Source organism: Podarcis raffonei, chromosome 15 (genome assembly GCF_027172205.1).
Source record: "Podarcis raffonei isolate rPodRaf1 chromosome 15, rPodRaf1.pri, whole genome shotgun sequence".
In the NCBI taxonomy this organism is placed as follows: domain Eukaryota; kingdom Metazoa; phylum Chordata; class Lepidosauria; order Squamata; family Lacertidae; genus Podarcis; species Podarcis raffonei.
In genome coordinates, this window is record NC_070616.1 from 19313158 (window position 1) to 19334608 (window position 21451).

At 43.7% G+C, this 21451-nt stretch overlaps 1 protein-coding gene across 4 annotated transcripts in view; it reads right to left on the bottom strand.

Annotated features, from left to right (window-relative positions):
* Positions 1-1173: 1173 nt before the first annotated feature.
* OPCML (opioid binding protein/cell adhesion molecule like) overlaps positions 1174-21451 on the bottom strand; it is a 760587-nt gene continuing 740309 nt past the window's right edge. For 3 of the 4 annotated variants that reach the window (XM_053367519.1, XM_053367517.1, XM_053367516.1), the window contains 3 exons: positions 20004-20155; positions 18993-19019; positions 1174-9380 (listed from right to left, as the gene is read on the bottom strand). In XM_053367519.1, coding sequence (XP_053223494.1) covers positions 9280-9380; positions 18993-19019; positions 20004-20155 — 280 coding nt within the window. In that variant the 3' untranslated portion in view covers positions 1174-9279. The remainder of the gene's footprint in view (positions 9381-18992; positions 19020-20003; positions 20156-21451) is intronic. The other variant, XM_053367518.1, reaches the window with a different exon arrangement.

Here is a 21451-nt window from a genome sequence, read left to right on the forward strand (position 1 = left end):
CTGGGTTTGGATTGGCAGAAGCGATGGAAGCCTATGATGGTCAGGATGGTTGTGTTTGGTAGAATGTATTGATGGATGTGTGAGTGGAGATGAATGGGAAAAGATGGAGAGCCTCTGTATGTGCACATGTGTGGCTTGTTGGTGTGCTGAGTGATAGGGAAATAGTGTTTTGTCAGTGATGAATGATGAGAAGAGCGAAATAAGGCTGTGGAAAATGGGATGATGAGCCATTCCGCTAGGGGTGAGGAGAGATGGGGAGAAAATCATTGTGTGTTTTCTGGGGTAAACAGGTCAATGGATAGACCTATAAATGCATTTAGAGGGCAGTTGATCAGGGAGGAGGGTACCCAGAATATGGGGATCCAAAATAAGTTTATTATACCACATATGCTCTTATTTTCTGGCTGATGTTCACTTCCCCACCCACCCCTTTCTCATGTGTGGAAATGTTCAGTTTTGACCTTGTTACTGTAGCAGAGACCACATGTGGTTTAAGGCTGCAGCTGCCACCATGTGGAGTACTGGGACCTTGGAGACCAGGGTTCAAATCCCCATTTGGCTCACTGGGTGACCTTGGGCCAGTCACTGCCTGTCAGCTTAAACCTACCTCACAGGATTGTTTTAAGGATTAAACGAGGAGGGGGAAGAACCATGTATGCTACCTTGAGCTCTTTGGCAAAAAAAAAGGGGGGGACTATAAAGGCAATAAATAAATACTACAAATAATAATTAAGAAAAGAGCAGAAGCGGGGACATGTACCAAGAGCCCCTAAAGGAGAAAATGGAGGCAGGAGGATTTCTGGGCAGGAATTGTCCATCACTTAAGAGGACTGCCTTGGTAAAGCACAAGTGACAGATTTCTGGGCTTCATTCTCCCCACCCAGGACTTCAAAGGCAAGGGTTCTGTTCCCAAGGCTCTCCCTACCCTTTTCATTATGCCTTCCCCAACCTGGCCATGTCCATATATTTATGTTAAATAAATGAAAATAAAATAATAACGCTGATACCCAACCAAGTCGTACTCAGAGTAGGACCCCCCCAAAAAATTAAAAATCAATGGACTTCAGTTACTCAAGTCACACTACTGGGTGTGATGAATGTTGAGTATCGCCTTATGTATTTTAGGGTGTATGCAAGTATGGAATAAAATATAGCCTTGTATAAAATTTCCCCAAAGGTACAAATTTCGTCAAACTTTATTGATACACTGCACAATCACAACCATCTCTTATTCTTCCTGAATTAGAAAAGGTTACAACTACAATGTAACATGCACAAAATTCAGGTAGTATATTCACCCTTTTTAATACGATTATTGACAGGAAAAAGAGACTTGATCTTGTTTGCTTTAAGAGATCAAAAAAATAAATTTTAAAAGTTTTTTCTAGAAGGCGGACAGAATAAAATAAAATTAAATTAAAAAAGCCTTTGAAAACTTCCATTTGATTTTTCTTTTTTCTCATTAAAGCATTTTAACACTGATAATTGATTTACTACTTTGCTTATTTTTTTAAGTTTTCTTTTTTTAAAAGGATAAAATTGTGTGAAAACATTGTTCACGCCCATAGCTTTGACACAGCTGGAAGAATTGCACCATTGATAAGTCACAGAAGAACGTGTAATTCTAGCAAAGATAAGGACTCTGAAATCTGACAGGTTAACGGTTTCATACACCCAACATGTTTTCCTCACAATTGCACTTATACATTGCACAAGTAACTTGAATGATTCCCCCCCCCCTTAAAAATAAAAATCTCCCCAGTAGCTGCAAACAGAAGCAATTATTCAATTCTGGGTCTTATTTTTGTTTGCTTAACTTAGAAGAGTGAGTGGTGTGGTTTCATCGGGGCTAAGGGAGAGTCTCCATCACGAAACTGTGTATGGTGGGGAGCCATAATCGATGTCCTTGATGCAAAGGACCAGGCGTCAACATTGTTTGCTTTTGAGACAGATGCGTTTAATTTTCCCTTTAGTTGTCTTGGCCTTAAATCTAGCAGGTTGGGTTTTGTTTTAAGCAGACCTGAACAAAATCTGACACACTTGTTTTGCTCAGTCATCTTTCCTAGGCATGGGAGCTCCTGGGCGCATGTAGGGCTTCCCCATTCATTTCACTGGAGGGAGCAGACCCAAAAGAATATTTCAGTGCACAGAATAAACCCTTATGAACTGAAAGGGGAACACCATATGTGCAGGAAAGCTCTGTACATCTATGATTGCACAGGGATCTACAGTCAGGGTGAATGCAGATTTACGAAATATGCAAGTTTTAGGGAACATGACCAAGCCTTTATCCGGAAGCGTTGGCTACTTATATTCCAATCTGGTTTGCATGCAACAGCTCTGAGGATGTTCACAGAGCTCCACATGAGCTTTCATGGAGCCTCACATGCACACAGGAACCTCCATGAAGCTTTGGGTTGCAGCCTTAATGGATAATATACATAGATCAAATGTATTCTTCTATGCTTCTAAAACTGCAGAGAGCGTTTGTCCTCGAATGAATGTAGAGCAGACTTTGGCATTTATTTGTTTTTAAAAGGCTTGTTCTCAGATGCCAGTAGGTATAATGCTTGCCATTTATAAAGTTTATTTGGAACTCCCCCTTTTGTTTGTGTGTGTGTGCATGGAGGGGAATTTGTACATAATTTTTCCTTTTAGTTCCCCAAATCTAGAAACACACAAATGGCTTAAACTTTTGCTGTTGGTGGTTGTGAAGCATATAGATCAGAAGCTGTCATGGTGTGAAGTCTTTGGCTTTCCCTTTCTCCAAGCCTCTCCATGGTGAGAGGCAAAGACTGTCGTTTCGGCAGTAAGGAGCAGTTCTTCCGCAAGGCTGTTGCACCCCTTTCCTTGGCGCAGCAAGGAGCGTGTCCAATGTGCATCCACAGCTTTCTGAAATTGCTGCTCATGGATGCTCAAAAGATGCATTTGAGAAGATTCTTCTTCGGGAGGAGGATTGACCGCTGCATCATCTTGATCAGGAACTCTAGCCATCAGGCATATGTGTAGAATGCAGTCTTCTGCCAGTTTTCATGAGGATTTTAAGAAAGACACCACAATTTTGCTGTACCAGACTTTGTTGCAAACTTCCTCTATTTTGTTGTTGTTGAATTCCTTGTTAATAAGCACCAGGAAACCATTCCTTATTATTTTTATTGGCAGCAAAGAAAGGAAGTTGGCTGTTTTTGACCTACAATTTCTTGTCTCTGTGTATGTGTGTTTAAAAAATGTTGAGGTGTTACTATTATTTGGTTGAAAATGATCTAAGTTGCATACATATTATTAAAATCATAGAACCATAGAACTGTAGAGTTGGAAGAGCCCCCAAGGGCATCTAGTCCAACTACCTGCAATGCAGGAATCACAGCTAAATAATCCTTGACAGATAGCCAGCCAACCTCTGTTGAAAAGCATCAAGTGAAGGAAAGTTCACCCCTTTCAGGCTACTCCAGTCCACTGCCAATTAGCTCTTACCATAAGAAAGTTCCTCCTAATGCTTAGTCAGAATCTCCTTTCTTGTAATTTATATCTGCTGGTTTGGGCCCTTCCCTCTGGAGCAGCAGAAAACAGGCTTGTTCCATGCGACAGCCCTTCAGATACTTGAAGATGGCTATTATTATTCCCCCCCTACACACATACAAAATGCCTTGTGGCACATTGACATTAAGCTTGATTCTAACACAGGTGTCGCTTGGAGATTTATATAGTATGGGTAGATCCACACCAGCCATTGAAAGAACATTCAATACACATGACTTCCCCCAAAGAATCACAGAACTGAAGTTTCCCCTCGCAGAGCTATAATTTGCAGTTCCCACAGTCCCCAGGATTCTTTGGGGGAAAGGTGTGTGCTTAAAATGTGTGTTAGATGTGATTTAAATGAACAGTGTGGCCCTGCCCTGTATTTCTGCTTTCTTGGGGAGGATAATTTTTGGAAGATGCCAAAGCATCTTCCTGAAGCAATTCAGCATGCTCTTCATACATAAGTGAGGTTCACACTGCCCTTCAACTTCTCACATGCTATCTGCATTATCAGTTTGGACAAGGATAAATGATTTGTATTGCAAACAAGCATTCTGGCCAATGCAGCCTTTGCATTCCCATTACGAATAGTGGCAATCAACTAACCTGTCCTGTCAGTGAAAGGATTTCCACTTGTGCAATGGGACTTTTGCCCCTCTCTTCTTCCCGTGCACATCCCACAGGCTCCCCAAACCTGCTCTGGAAGGATGGGAGGACCCTTTGAACAGATTTTAAGTGTATGTGGGGGGAGGGGGGTCCTTGTGTTGATAGGATGTGCTGTACAGTTCAGTGGCAGATCCTCTGCAAAGTAGTCCCAGGCTCTCTCTCATACACACATCCCTAGATAGGGTCAGAAAAGTCTACATTTGCACCATGTATTTAAAGCACTATGATGCAACTTTAAACAGTCATGGCTTCCCACAAAGAATATTGGGGTGGGAGCTTTGATTTTTTGAGATTGCTGGAGGTTTTTAGGAGAGACCCCTTAACACCCCCCAAAACGAAAACTACAATTCCCCAAGTTCCTGTGATGAGGGATTGGTTGTTAAACCACTCTGGGAAGGAAACAAGGGGGTCTCCTGTCACCTCACAGAACCCTTACAAACTAGCGCTCCCAGATATCACGACCATTTAAAGTGGTATCATAGTACTTCAAGCAGTGAAGGCGGTGAAGGCTGCCAAAGACTCCTGTCTGAAACTTTGGAGAACCACTCCTAATCACTGTGAAGGCAATACAAAACTTTTTTCTTAGTATAAGGCAACTTCCAATGTTTCACAGCAGAAGGGCCTCATTAAGCCTCAGATGTGAAGCCTCCTCCAACAAATGGATGTTACTAGGATTCATGCTGTTCACAGCTAACTTATCCTACTGATTTCAATGAGACTTAAGTGACTATGATAAGGATCAATGGCTGCAATCCTGGGTCCAGCTACTCATACAAAGTCTCACTGAAGTGAATGGGCACAGGCAACTGCACTTGGGTTCATTCACAACCAACGGATATGACTTACCAAGTGCTGGTGCTGCACAATCTCCATTCATTTCAGTGAAGCCAGACTGGAAGCTTCCTGCGAGGCCTCGCTGGTATGAATGGAGGCCCATGTTTGCTGCGCCACTCCCAGTCACAGCTAAGCTTTGTATTATTATTATTATTATTTATTAAATTTGTATACCACCCTTAATCTGCAGATCTCAGGGTACCAGAGGGCCAGTGCATGGAGCTGTCCAGCCCTCAAAACACACCTCTTAAAGAACTTTGTTCTGAATGCATCTAGATAATATTTGCAAACACCATGCATCAGGCACTTAATTTTAACGGCTATCAGGCAAATTTAGTACATGGTGAATCACCAGTTCTTCAGTGCACATGGTTCTGGAAGGAATTATCCACTTTCCTTACAGAAAACTTCCAACAGAACTTCATCATTGTCATCATCATTTGAAGGTAGAGGTTCTCCTCAAATCCTTCCACTTAGTTCCAGCCCTCCTCCATGGGGCTTGCAGGACATTCTAAGACAAGGTACCGGTACCAGAGACTGGCGTGCAAAATCAACACAATGCTTGCAGAATAGAATTGCCTGGGATTAGCTTTCTAGAGCTGATTGCTCAGCGAAACTTCCATATTTAAACCCTCAGGAGTTTCCTAGCAGGATTTTAAATATAATTTATTTCCCTAGCCTGTTTTTGAAAGTTACAGTGTCTCTTCCACCCACAACTCTGTTACAGTCAGTCATCCTTTTGGGACTAATGACGCTCTGTGTCTCCAGGTTTACACCAATTCTGTCCAAGGAACAAGAGGCCCTAGAATTCTATCTAGTGACTTCCAGAGCCAGTTCAAGCACAACAGTTCTTATGCTTAGGTCAACTTTGACATTGATCTAAGTCAACTAGGAACATAGCTGAAGAACCCACACACACCACTAATAAAACAATCCAGTAGACTCAACCTGTTGCTGGAATCATAACAAGTCAAATCTCTCCCATATCCTTAGAGGCTAGACTGTGAAAGGCCATCTCCATCATAAGCATGAAGTGGCATCTAGCTGAGTTTTGACTTCATCCAGCAAAGCAATTCAGCTGGAGCACAAAACTATTTTGCATTAAAAGACACTGCTGCAAATTCCTTGTAGAGATTCAATCAGCATCCCAGTGGCTTGTGATTTTGCTCTCTTCATAGTAACATGCTTCTGTGCAGCCTTCCAGTTAAGGTGCTTTTCCTTCCTTAGAAGGTATTGTGTGTGTGTTTGTGTTTGTGTTTAGGTACGCTGCCCCACCATTCCACTATTGGAAGGACCGCATATGCTAAAATTGACGGAACAACAAAAACATGTTCAGAAGCCATATGCGCCAATTCTCTCTCTTATCTTCCTCCCTTTTCCCCACCCCCCATAAGGGCCTGACTACTACGTCTCCATTTCTTGATACATGAAGGAAAGCTTGCTACTTTCAGCAGAAAAAAAATAAGCTATGGGAAGCAAAGGCTGTACATTCAATAATAATGCATTTATGGTGGATTTGTGTTCATCATTCATGTCAAAGCAAAGTCTGAGCCTTTCAACCTGTTTTGCTTATAAAAAATGAATATACCACCCAAATGTTTAGTCTTGTATAAGTAAATATCAGACTCTTTTAAATCATTCGTGTTTTACATGTATAGATAATCTAGACACCTTGAATCATCCAGGTAGACCCATTGGGAATCACCACCAGTCACTTGCCATCCACAAGGTCATTTTAGTGCTCCCAAGACATAGCTGTTAGCAGCTCAGTACATCAGGCATCATACTTCCTTACTGCTTTTGGGACTTCCAGTCTTGACTTGACTCCCATTCTTGACTTGTACAGGATGGTCTTGAGACCATCATTCTATGGGGAAAGTTGTCTAAGAGGAAAAAAAATGTAGCATGGGTAAACTGTTGTTACTAGTTTTTCCATCTCTTTTCCCACCTGTATGCATAACAGAGGAAACAGCATCAATTCGACAGAGAGCTAACTGGTTCCCCCACACAGCTGGTCTTCATAAAATAGTGTGTGTTTACTCTATTCATCCCCATTTGTCCTACTCAGTCCTGGGGCAAGATCTGAAATGGGCAATGTTTGATTTAAAGAGCGCTGACCTGTTGATAGTACATCTCTCCAAATCAACCTTGGTAGATGTCTGTCGTTGTCATGCTTTCAGTCCACAAAATAGATTCCAAAGACATCACGTCCCAGAAAATAGATTTCTGCACTCCTTGTTGGCACCAGAACTCCTTCTCTGCCACAACCTCTGTTGTTGTTTGGGCAGAAGTGGCTTTCCGTGGTAGGTCATGTCCTGCACCCGTCAGGCAAGGAGTGGGCAGTGCCAGAAATTTCAGAAACTGAGTCCTCAGAGTGAAATGAAACTTTTGACAATGTGATCCATTGCTTGGCTTTAGCAAACAGCGACCTGAAAGATCCCCCGACTTTTTTTTTACTTTTTTTTTTAGGGCTCAGAGGAGAGCCTCAGAGATACAGGAAATCATGATTTTCTTGATTTCTCCTTCCCGTTTCCTTTCCCCTCCCCTTCAATGTTAATTAAATACTTGGAAAGAGTTGGTGCTCAATTCCCCCCTGCTCAAAAGGTTCTTAAACAAATGCCAGGCGAATGTCCCAATAAACTAGCAAAGGAATTGCTCCCCCACCCCCATTGGCAGCTTATGATGGGATGGACTTGTCAGTGGACAAAGGGGATGGCAGGGCAAATTTGGGCTGGAGAGATGATGTGCCAAATCTATTTTAAAGACCATATGCTAAAGAATATTGGGAGCACTGTAATAAATGGTAGAATACTCCCCCCCAAAAAATAATAACCACAATGTCATCTTTAGTGAATTACTTTTAAGGCAATGCTTAGAACTGCAAAAATTTAGTTAGGGACAGGTTTATGCCATTTTAAGGCAAGGATATGAGAGGCATAAAAACCAATGATTTCTGCATAAGCGTATCTGGCAGAGTGCTACTGAATGCTATGCCTTTGTGGTCACAATTCTCTTTGATTTTATAACGTACCCTATTTGTTTATCTGTGCCACTGGTTCTGGACCCTATGTGAATTGCCCCTCAATGTCCTCCTTTTACAGAAAAGGCACCCCCTCCCGAAAAAAAGAGAGAGACGAGGCTCCCACAAAATTTCAAAATAATAATGGGTTAAATTATGAGGAATTTAAATGTTGACTACATGAAGGTGTGACTCAATAAAGGTGATTATACTGATGGATGGGTGGAAGTGCAGATGGGGAACCGAGAAGGAGATATTCAGATTAAAAAGGGGGGGGACTCCAGATAATTACATTGATAGATTGATAAATATGGCAAATATATGGCTGGAAAGGCAGATGGATGGATAATTAGATGGATGGATAATTAGATGGATGGGTGAATGGGCAGAACAGTGGTATGATTATACTGATAAATGGGAGACGCATGACTTGCTGTTCTGTCAATTTATCGAGATTGAGGAGTCACTCTGAGTTTAAAAAGAGGGGAGAGGAAGCCGGGCACACCCCAGACTTCCTTTTCATGTGCTCCCCAGAGTGGGGGAAATCTCTGTCTGAATGTGTGAGCGGACCATCGTCCCTCCCAGCCCTCATGCTTCCATATTCAATCCATATGCTAGGGTGGGAGGGAATGGGGCAAGAGGATGGCATTGGAGGCAGGGTTGCAACCCCATGAAAACATCCACCCAGACGGAAGCGAGTTGAAACCAGAGTGTAATCGGACACTTAGAAACATGAACAGGTATGTACAGTGTTACAAGTAGAAAGAACAATCCTTTTGCTCAAGAGACACAGAGATAATAGGACACTTTTTGACTTGCTTCCCCCCCTCCCCGACTTCCTGTTGTGCATCATCTCTCAGGACCAAGTGGTCTCATTCTCCTGGGGCAATTTTTGGGGTGGGCTCCACTGAGGATGGTAAAATGAGAGGTTGACATGTTTTCTTTTTCTTTTTAATATATAAATAGGGTATTTTCGAAGGGTGGTGGGGTCAAAGGGAAGGGAAATGAAAACTAATTCTGCTTTTGGGAAATGCCCATGATTGGCCGATCCTGAATGGGTGCTTGACCTGGAACCCAGCTGGTCCTCCCCCTCCCCTTGCCCTTCCGGCAGTATGTTCAAGCTGTAGACGGCTGTTGCTGTTTCTTAACCCCCTCCCACCCCCCAGCAGTGTGGATGGTTAAAAGTCTGTGGTGTGGGAGAAGCCAGGCGTCATCTGCAAGGACCCTCGCTTTTCTTATCAAAACTTGAGGAGGAAATGAGCAAAGAGGGTGCCTGATAGCCAGAGGCAAGCCATCGCTCTGGAAGCTGCATTGTTGCCATCGTGGACTGCTCCTGGGCCTGGATCAGGTGAGACAAGAGAGAGAAAGAAAAATAGAGAAGCTGGTTATTATTTCAAGAATAAAGGGGTGGAGGGTCATAGCTCAGTGGTAGAACATCTGCTCTGCAAGCAGAAGGTCCCAGATTCAATCCCCAGCATCTCCAGATTTTGGGAGACACTCTTGCCTTAACTCATTGAGAGCCACTGCCACTTATGTGTAGATAGTTCTGAGCAACATGGACCAATGGTTTTGACTTGGTATAAGGCAGTGTTCCTATGTATTAAGGAGATGGAGAATTCAAGTATTTTTCAAGTGTTGGAAGGAGTGTCTGGGATGGGCAGTGCTGGTTCCAGGTTTGGGGTGGGGCCCTTGGGTAAAATGATTTCAGGGACACCCTCCTCCAATATCAAAGCAGTGCCTCCTCCTTTGTTGACACACTGAAATCCCTTGGCTGTATTGCTGTGATAGGAACTTGCGTGAGATTCATTTCAGAAGTAACATTAGCCCATAGTTTAGCAGTATGAGAGCATGCTTCTGTGCTGCTGCTTCATCGCTCCTCCTCCAGCATGCCTGTGATGAGGAATTGTTTGATCCCCAGTTTAGCTAACCATGGTTTATAGTTACATGTGAAAGGGGCAAACTCTGGTTAGATCAGAGTTCCCCATTCAGACATAATGAGGAATGCCAGGAAGCAGATATTTTCATTCTCTTTCTTGGGGCCATACTAGAAGAGAGGATATTCCATGAGTCCAAGGTTGTGTTCAGACACAGGGAATACTGCATTAGTTGTCCTGATTATAATGCTGGCACTTCTGTCTCTTTTCCTACGGTTCCATTTACACTGCAGTACCTGTTGTGCTATGGAACTGTGGCTATGCTAAATTCCATTCACACCACTGGGTGTGGTGTGAGCCAACTGGGTGTGGTGTGAGCCAACTACAAATGTCACTGGATGACTCCCCACCCTTTCTGCACATGCATTCTTCCATTGCCCCACGATTGCTCCATGAAAAGAGCAGTAAAGTACTTTATCCTGGTATACTGCTCCACATTTTGTCATTTTGCACTCACTGTGTTGTGTATTAAGGAGGCTGCAAATGGATTCATTCCACTACCTTTATGAAAGTGGCTTTTATGTTGTGTGAAAGCTCACATATAACATGAAAATTCATAGTTAGGAAAACATTGGGGGAAATGGAATAAACTGCCACGTGAATGCAGCCAGTGGCTCAGTCTTGCTAATTCATGTAAGATGGACCCGGCAGACAAAAAAAGTGGGACATGAAGCAAAATCTGCTAATATATCATACTTCTCAGAGTGGCCACACAGAATAAGATAGAAATAAAGATATGTATGGCAAAAGAACAAGCAGTCCTAGCATAAACAAATGAAACAGCAACAATCTAAAATATAATGCAAAGAACTTGGCAGCAGCAAAACATTGAGGGCTTGTCAAAAGAGAGGTTTTAAGTAAAAGGGAAAAGGGGGTGGGGGGGGAAGAGGTTTTAAGAGGGAAGGTATTCCAGACCTATAGCACCAGCACTAAAAAGGCCTTGCTTTTTATGCTTGCTAACCAAACAGCCCAAGGTGATGGTATGGAAAGCAAGACCTGCAGAGCTTATTTTAAGGACTGCACCAGTCTCTATGTGGGAAGAGAACTGTCTCTTGCTTTATTGCTCTCTCCAACCTGCTTCTTCCTTACTTTGAATGGGAAGGCAATAAATGGTAGTGCCTGTGCTGAGAAAGGAGGGGGCCACAAAGCATATTTCCCTTTTAAAGGTAAAGGGACCCCTGACCATTAGGTCCATTGGTGGCCGACTCTGGGGTTGCGGTGCTCATCTTGTTTTATTGGCCGAGGGAGCCGGCGTACAGCTTCCGGATCATTTGGCCAGCATGACTAAGCCACTTCTGGCGAACCAGAGCAGTGCATGGAAACGCCGTTTACCTTCCCACCGGAGCAGTACCTATTTATCTACTTGCACTTTGAGGTGCTTTCGAACTGCTAGGTTGGCAGGAGCAGGGACCGAACAACGGGAGCTCACCCAGTCGCAGGGATTCGAACCGCCGACCTTCTGATCGGCAAGTCCTAGGCTCTGTGGTTTAACCCACAGCGCCATTGTAAATTGGGGATAGGGAACCTGTGGCCCTCAATATGTTGCTGCACTGCAAGTCCCACCGTCCCTCACCACTGAGCATGCTGGTTGGCACCAATGTGAGCTGAAATAAAATAAAAATCTGGAAGGGTACAGGAAGGCTGTTGAGAGATTTGCAAAGCTCACAAGAAACCCTCTCTTGCTAACTTAAGAGCTGCATTGCCCCCAAGCTACCCCCTCCCGCTCCTCACCAATCCCCACTGCAACAATTAGCAACCAAAGAGGCTGGCAACCCTTTGTGCTGATTGATTCATTAATCTGTAATTTTATTGCAACACTGATTGACTCGGAGTCCTGGAATAGAACACATCTGTGCCGAGCTCCTCCCATCTGGAACTCTTTATGAAGTAACTGCTCTTAAATGTTTTACACTCTTGTAGTTTCGTTCTCTAGTGAGTGCTTCCCCCTCCCCAGACCCCATCCGTTCCTGTCCCTCCAGTCTCAGTACATGCAAAGCACTGCTTTCGGTTGTTGTTTAACTAGCTGAATGGCACTCGTCTAATTAAAAATTGATAATGACCACAGTGCACGGGTAGACTGCAAAAGGAGACCGCGGCAATACAGGCTTGGATAATGGGACTGCCATTCCTCTTTCCCCTCTTTTTTCTTTAATACCGGGGGATAGTTCCAGTAATGATGCATTGATTTTTATTGCTTCCCTTTAAAAAAAATTGTATTTCCAGCACACACAGGTTACGAGCGGCTGACTCTTGCTTTTGGGTCTCTGGCCCTATAAAGACAACATCCAGGGCTATGATGGGGATTGCCAACCTGGTGCCCGTGGGCACACATCTACCTGCACAGACCTTCTCAGTGTACCTACCTGACAGGTTCCCTCCCCCTGCAAACATAGGTTTGTAAGAGACATTTTATTGTAGCCATTAAAATATGCTGCGGCGTATGTGGTGACTAGGCTCACATTCACACCATATGTTTAAAGGACTCGGCAAAGTGCAAGTAGATAAATAGGTACCACTCCAGCGGGAAGGTAAACGGCGTTTCCGTGCGCTGTTCTGGTTCACCAGAAGTGGCTTAGTCATGCTGGCCACATGACCCGGCAGCTGTACGCCAGCTCCCTTGGCCAATAAAGCGAGATGAGCGCCGAAACCCAAGAGTCGGTCATGACTGGACCTAATGGTCAGGGGTCCTTTTACCTTTACCTTACCACTTTGAATAATCTTGGCTTCCCCATGAGATTTCTGGAACGTGCAGTTCATTAAGGGTGCTGAGAGTTCATAGGAGACCTCCCCATTCCCTACGCAGAAGTACAATTCCCAGACTGGCTTAACAACCAATCCTTCCTCACAGGCAACTCTGGGAATTGTAGTTCTGGGAGGGGGAATGAAGGTTCCCCTAACAACTCTCAGCCCCATTAACGAACCACAGCTCCCAGGATTCTCTGGGAGAAGCCATGCCAGTTGAGAGTGTTATCATAGCGCTTTGAATTTATGATGCGAATGTGCCCCCCAAATGTTGGCAAGCCAAAGTTGTGACATTTGTGCATGGAAAGCAAACAAGTAGAAAATACACCAATAGCCTGTATCTCTTTCTACATGCATAGCATGTGCTTCTTGGAGGTGCCTCCCCGTGAAAAAATCCTGTGTGGGAGTTCAGTCATTCTGCACTCTGATATAAACTGTCTATGGGTTGCAGCCACAGTATTGCTAAGTAACGTGTTCTGCCAGCACAAGGATTTCTGCTTGTGCAACAGGATTTCCCTCTCCTTGCCCCATGTACCCTGTATATCTGCTGTATGGGTTCCCACAACTCTCTGGAGCAGATGTGGGGAGGGGGGTTGCATGTGGGGGGAAGAGATGGGGGGATCTCGATGCTCAAGCACAAATCTTTGTGCTGATGATATGTGTTAGTTAGATACCGCCGTCCATCTGCACCTCTCAGACTAATGGGCAGATCAAAGAGCTCTTGGTCACCAGATTTTGTGCTTTCCCAAAGCTCTGATGCAAAATAATTCCAAAATAATTACCAAAATGTATCTGAAAATAGGCAGTTTGGGAGATAATGCATTTAGAAATGCATATTTGGAAAGAGAATAGGTTTTAAAACGCATTGCTGAATGCCTACTTTGTGGGATTTTGTGCTGATATTGTTGTACCAGCTGAGCAAAGAGCATTTTCTTCCCCATTGAGGAACACGGCTCACTCCCTGGGAAATTTTCTTTTTCGGCTCCCCCCTTACACACACACTGCCACCCACAGACATGACAAAGTTTCTGAGCGTCTGTTTCCCTCCACAGCCCTCTTCTGTTCTCATGTGTTTATATCTATATCTATATATCTATATATTCACATTCCTCTTCTGACTTTAGACATCAGTTTTCATGGTGGCTTCCAAATGTAATGATGAGGCATAACAATATGAGATGACAATGTGATTCAAAGCAATGAGGAGCAACATTTAAAGGCAGCACACAGGCCATATAGCTTCCTGAAAACCCAGGAAACCCAGGCGTGAGCCTCAAAGGGAAACTGAGTCAAGGAACTGCAAGGATGTCTGCAGATGCAGTAAGTGGGGTGAGTGGATAACTGTGGGGCAGAGAAGAAACCAAAGCAAAATGGGTTGCGCAAAGTCTAATTAGCGAGGGGTGATTCTGCAATTTCAGTTTCTTATTTTCCCTGAGCCTTAAGCTCAATTAAGGGACGCGGGTGGCGCTGTGGTCTAAACCACTGAGCCTATTGGGTTTGCCGATCAGAAGGTTGGTGGTTTGAATCCCTGTGATGGGGTGAGCTCCTGTTGCTCTGTCCCAGCTCCTGCCAACCTAGCAGTTTGACAGCATGCCAAAAAGTGCAAGTAGATAAATAGGTACCACTCAGGCGAGAAAGTAAATGGCGTTTCTGTGAGCTACTCTGGTTTTGGTGTTCCGTTGCGCCAGAAGAGGCTTAGTCATGCTGGCCACATGACCCAGAAAAACTGTCTGCGGACAAATGCCAGCTCCCTCGGCCTGTAAAGCGAGATGAGCGCCACAACCCCAGAGTCGTCTGCAACTGGACTTAACTGTCAGGGGTTCTTTACTTTTACCTTTAAGCTCAGTTATCCACATTTCCACATTGCTTTGCTTTTTTATTTTAGTTCTCATGAAAAATTATCAGCATTCTCATGCAAATTTTGTGTAGTTTTTACCTGATATGCACATTTGGCAGAGCATACTGGTATGCCAGATTCACTAATAGATGCATTTTTGCGCATGTTATGAAATGAAGCAAGATAATTGGTTTGGAAGCGGGGGAGGAAATCACTAAGAGGTGACATTTCCCAGATATTTCCAACTGGTTTTCTTACTGAATGGTGCTAAATGTGGTAAAACCGATATTTATCTGCATTCAGATAAACATTTATGTTGGGTGGGGGATTCACTAAAAGAACCCCCCAAATTGTGATGGCCATTTGTAGAGGCAGAACTGAAGGGGGAATCCATAATTTTTGAGCTGCGTGATACAAATTTGACCCATGTTTTTTTAACGCTGGAGATCTAGCCTGTTTATGATGCGCCTAACAATTCCCCTTCATTGCTCTTAAATAAATGCAATCAGCAAAAATCGCAGCAAAAATCAAAGGATTCTTTAAAGAAAAGAGATTCAGGGGAGAGAAAGGCAGGAAAAGAATCCTCGGTGCATAATTATACGCCAAGTTAAATTTCTAGATGCTCAGCCGCAACCTGAACTTTAAAAAGGAACAAGAAGTGAGCTTTCTAACCTCATTAATTTTAAGACAAGGGGATAACAACTATTGTAACGGCAAAAAATTAAAAATAATGGCAGGAGAGAATCTAATTAGCTCCTGTGTTCCTGAATAAGTGGAGAGTTACAAACCCATTTTCTGCAATGAAAAACCAGCTTAGCCAAATTGTTTCATCGCAAACAGAACTTTTATTTTGCTTAATTACAACAGAATGCAGCATTGTGTTCATGAGCATCTACCCAGACAATCTTTGTAGAGCAATTCAAATGAGTTTTGTTGTTAAGGGGAATTCAGCGTTCTCCTTTCCTTTTTTTGTGTGTCTTTCTTTCCTTGGTACTTGGAAATCAAATATGGTTTGTGCTCATTCAACGCTGAGATTGGAAGTGTTTGTGAGTCTTTCTATAGAGGAGGGGGAGGCTAATTCAAGTCTGGAGCCAAAAGCAGCACCATTCTGCAAAGAAAGGGAAAGGTGGAGTGGGGGAACAGCAATGCTCTGTGTCTCTGCTGACATTAGCAAATGCTGAACTGACTGTGTCAGAACTAGGAATGCTACGACTAATAACCAGATGCCAATGATTCGGGAAGAAGGGGTTGGGGTAGAGAATACTCATCAGAAATAAAATGTGAAATGTCTGCATTTTTTTTCTAATGGGTTGACATTTTGCAGGTTGGGGAAAATGTAACGGAATCTATCAGTGCTGCTGTCAGCCAAAAGAAAGCTAGCCCTATGATTCAATCCCTCCTCCGTAACGAAACTTGAGATGGCAGTGGGGAAATCCTCATTTAAGGTGAAACGGAAAGGCCCTCTTTCTATCTGAAAACATGGAATAATGCCAGCTTCCCCTAACTGAGCAGTTTTCATTACTTGAATGGTTTCAGATCTCAGGGTTATTAGCAACCCGAGCCATTGTCAGATAGCATAATGCAAGCGTCGGGAAAACTTTTGCCCTCCAGATGTGGCTGAACTACACCTCCATCAGCCCTATCAAGCATGGTCAATGGCCGGGGATGATGGGAGTTGTAGTTCAGCAACCTTTGGAAGGCCAAAGGTTCCCCACACCTGATATGGAGGAAGACACAGATGTGATTGTTTGGAAAAGAGTCATAGTAACTTGCTCTTATCAATGTGGAAATGCATGATGAGAATTGTAGTCCGGCTATATCTGGGAGGCCACAGACTTCCCACCTGTGCTTTAAAACCTGGACTTGTTGAAAACATGTGGATTCGATTCCATTTTGAGGATTTGGGTGTGTTGAAAAATACAAAAAAAAAATAATATGTTAAAATATACCCCCACCCCCCAAAAAAAACCCAAACCCCTCTAGCATTGCCATAGCTTATACAATTCGGCAGCTGTTCTGAAGTTAGCAAGGAATAACCCTGAGTCAGGTGGGTGATGCATCAAAACACTCAAGGTCTTTATTTCAGGCAGGCACTTGAGAGACAGATGTCACTGTGACCTTAGGCTTATGTATAGAAACAGAGAGAGACGTCAGTTCTATCAATACTCTCCATCTCTCTAGTCTGGCTCTGTGTTTTAATATTGTGTTCCCGGAAGGTTGGCTGAGATTTAGCAGAAGTTTAGCAGGAGTATCTCAAAGAGAAAGCACTGCTACAGACTCCTTCCTCTCTGACTACTTTACATGCAAAGAACCATAACTTGGATTGCTTCTGTTATATTTTCATCTTTTGGAGGGATTGCTCTGTACCCCAACATATTGTTATTGTTTATATTATTATTTTCCCCATTTTTATATATAATTCATTTGTAACTGAAAATCAAGAAAACACACACAAAGAGGCTATAATTTGGGTAGTAGGGATGGGTCGATCTGCCAATTTAGGGTCTCTCTGTTTCTCATTTTTCCAAAGATGTTCAAGGAAATTATTTAGCATTTTAGTGTGGATTTCTCCAAATAAGCCCATTTTCCCCCCATATGCACCTTTGACTAGCATGCATAGTTTTGCAAGCAATTTCCCCTAATATGATGCATTTTGCATGTTATTTTCACCAATACGTTTCCATGCACACTTTTAGATGCATTTTGTAAACATTGTTGGGGAACGTCACTGCAAAATCTGGTTAAACGCAAATTTCAAAGGATGGCTGTGTTTTGGTTCTGTTACTGTTTCAGAAAGCTGCTAAATTCGCTTTTAAATGTGAACTGAATCAGATATCTCCCTCATCCCTATCTCATAATCACGAGCATCAGCGTTTGTGAAAGTGGGCTGCTATATGCAGAAAACATTCCTTGCATATATTAGTTCTCCCTTTGCCCTTCCAGCTCCTTCCCTCTCTTGCAGTGTCAATATTTAGCTTTTAAAAAGAGAGAAAATCTCAGTGCAGCACTTAGATTTAAGTGCTATACAAATAAACATCATTTGGAGCAGATGAAGTAGCAGGCAGCCTGTCCGCCGTTGTTGATCTTCTCTGTGCACTCTGAAGCCACAGGGGAGTGCTCAACTTCCTTGACAGTGGGCTCACCATTCCCATGGAGCAGCAGTAAGGCATTGTGCCCTAGAAGGCCTTCCAAAATTCTATGCAACAGGTAACATAAGAACAGCCAATGGTCCATCCAGTACAGAATCCTGTTCTCATTGGCCAAGCAGGTGCCATTCAAGCACAAGAACCCTCTGCCCTCCTCTGGTTTCCAGCAACTGCTATTCAGAAGCATTGCTGCCTCCAACTGTGGAGGCAGAGGATAGCTATCCTGGCTAGTAGCCATCAATAGCCCTCTCTTCCATGAATTTGTCTAATCCTCTTTTAAAGCCACCATGGTTGAGGGCCATCACTGCATCATGTGGGAGCGATTTCCATAGTTAGGGTTTCCAATGGTAGCAAGCAAAACACTGTGGGATGAGAGCAAAGGTTTATCTAGTCCAGAAATCTATACTGTTGGGATATTCCATTCCACATTAAGAACAGGCATGATTGTTGTGTGTCACATGTCTGTTTACACTCCAGCACAGCTTGCTTGTGTATAACTTTTGCTTTGGCTGTCTTGCTTCGGACAAGAAGGAGATCAGACATGTTTCCTTTTGTCCTGATGTATGCTGAATAAACTGCTTGTAAATATGCTCACACAACCTCTCCTGCCACTTCTGTTGCTGAGTAGCGTGCTCTAGCTTCTGAAGCTCAGATTGCAGATGCTGTATCAAGGACTGGAGATCACCCGGCACACCGGCCAGTGGGCTGGAGCCAGCTGGGGGCCTGCCAATTGCCCCCATTTCCTTGGTTGCATGCCAACATATACTTCCTCCATAGGAAACCAGTTGCCTCTAGGAAGCCCACAAGGCAGTCCATGAAGGCAACAGCTGTTTTACTTGATTGCTCCCTTAAACCTAGTACTCACGAGGCATATTTCGAACTTAGAAGTGTGCATTTCAAAGATGGCGGCATTCCACATGGGCATATTATTTCGGAAATTGTCTTGACTTTAAAGGTGAATTGGTTCAAATTTCTCCCCCATCTTTAGCTGCAGTGATCTTTCTGGGAGGTAAGGACACAACCTGCAACATTTTGTTACAGCACTCAGTTATCATGACTGAACACCACTGATATAGGTGAGCTCTGTGAATAAGAGGATGCAGGAAGATGTTCCTGAAGCTAGAATGCCTCCCACAAACCCCACAGGCCTTAGTTCCTTCCTTCCAATAGCGCACCAGCCAGGCTTCCCCACCCATAACACCCATCTGAGAAGCAAGCCCTCTCTCCTTTACTGCAAAGCGGTGTTGGGTTTGCTGCAAGCAAATGAAGGAAGGAGCCATGCTTGTACCAACCTGCTAGTGGTGGAGATTCACTTATCTCTAAAACAGAAGACACAATGGACACACAGGAAGGGGGAAACAGGAAAAGGAAAGAAAAGGAAAGAAAACGTAGTTCATATTTTCAGACAGTTGAATGAATGAATGAATGAATGAACAGATGGATTATTAGAAAGACGGCCCGTTTTATGTAAACAGAGATCACAGCAATGATAATAAGGATGTGACAGACATGACAACGTGTAACACTGCCACAGAGGGTGTATGGCAACCATCTAAGCACTGACAGCATCTACAAGAATCTCTGTGGATCTGTTTTGACAACCCAACATCAGAAAACGCCTTGGGTTTCCCAAGGTTTCCAGCTGGTGCATTCGCTCCCTGGTTTGGAAAGCCATGGGGAATGGGAAGTAAGCCTAGCCTGCTGGGGTTAAACCGAGTGTCTGCTCAGCCCCCAGATCCTTGCTTCAACTGCAGCCTAATAGGTGAGAGGATATAAGAACTGAAGGCGCTGCTGCTGGTCTGATGTGTTCCTTGAAGAGCAACCCTTTTCCCTGCAGCTACTTTAATATACTTAAAGCTTCAAGCATGAGAGGATGTTGCTGGGAGTATCCTGTTTAACTGCTGCTTCCCTTAATGCCTTATGAAAACTCCCAGTTTCTCGTAAGATGAAAACACAAAACCGCAAACGTTCCAGTCCTTGTAAAGGAAAACCTTTAGGCTGTGATCCAGGGAGCAAATCTTGTTGAACTCAGTGAAACTTAACTTCTGAAGCAATAAGCTTAGGACTGCGCTGTTTGTTCCCCAACAAACTCTGCTAGGTAATATTTTTAAATCTGGCCTATCCTAGAGATTTCAGCCTAGGACAAACCCCGCTATGCAATGATGGGATGGCCACTGCAAAGGGGTTTCATGGTCAAGGGTCACCGGAGATGTGTTCCTGTCTTTGAAATCCCTTCTAGCAAGGCTCCACTGTTATCCCATCAGCACAAAAGCTCCACGTATCCCAATGGAAGGGGTACCTACCATACAGAATTATACTGGCATTGGTGTTTCCCAGCTTGTTGATGGCCACACAGGTGTAGTTGCCATAATCCTTCTCTGATACATTGAAGAAGGTTAGTGTGGACATCCGGCCTTTGTTCTCAATTCTCACGCCATCCAGCCCATTGGCTAATCTGGAAGAAGACAACATCCTTACTTCATCAGTGTAAACTAGAAGTGGGATTTATTTCCCTCCCAGGATTATGAAGGGATGGGGTATAATGCAGAGATTGGTTTTATCCCAATGATGGGGTGCCTGTGACCCTCCAGTTTGTTCTGAACTACAATGCCCATCACCCCGCTGGCTAGGACTGCTGGGAACTGTAGTCACCACAGGCTCTCAGGCTCTGCTTTTGCTCCACCATCTCAGATCAAAAGGTTCTCCAAAGGCCTGGGAAAGGGCACTTTCTAAGGGCCATAGCAGACGTTATATGATAAACTTTATTATTTTAAAGATATGGGTCATACAATTAACTCTAGTGGGTCTACTCTGAGTAGGATACAAGCCATAATTTGTAAAGCACCAATAATAAGCATCATTGTTAGCTGTTAGATTTTTTACCATTCCTCTGAAGAGCTCAGAGTGTCACACCGGGTGTTCACTTCTTATCCTCGCATCAACCCTAGGAGGTAGACCAGGGTGTGCAGTGCTGTCTGGCCCATTGAACATCATGGCTGTGTTTGGCTTTAGAGGCAGAGTCTCTCAAATCAGAGTTGGACACTCTAACCACTACACTAGACTGCCGAGTTCCATTTTGTGGCATGTTATAGAGTTTACATCATGGCAACACAGCATTCTACATTTCCTAGAATTCCTCTTTCCTTGCCAGTGGCACCAGTCAATGACAAGAAGTGGGGTTTTGGGAAATACAGAAGGGCTATATCCAACAAAGTCCTACTCAGAGTAGGCACAATGAAACTGATGGGCCTAAGTTAGTCATGTTCATTAACCTCTAGGGTTCTACCAGCATTGGATGCAAACCAGAACGATCTGACATTGTAAGGCAACATCTACTAGACTTTGCCCAGGAGGGAAGTAGAAGTATGGTGCTTGTTTTTGGTGGTGGGCAATGAATTAAAGAAGCACTTTATTCCACTTTGGCTGGCTTTTCAAGGACTCAGGAGCAAACTTCAAGGCTGGAGAACCTGCGCCCCTCCAGATGTTGAACTACAGCCCCAGCCATTGTGTCCTGTTGGATGATGGAAGTTGTAGTCCAACAATGCCTGGAGGGCCACTCATTCACACACACGCTCCCCAACTGTCTACTGGGCAAAGTATACAAAGCAGGGTGAAAACCTGCAACAGCCAAGTGACAATACAGTAAAGCTGAAATTGCACAGAAAAGAATTGCTAAAATTATGTAGCATTTATTTTGCTTTTAGTTTCTATCATGCCCCATATCATATGCAACCTTCTGATGGGCCGCAAG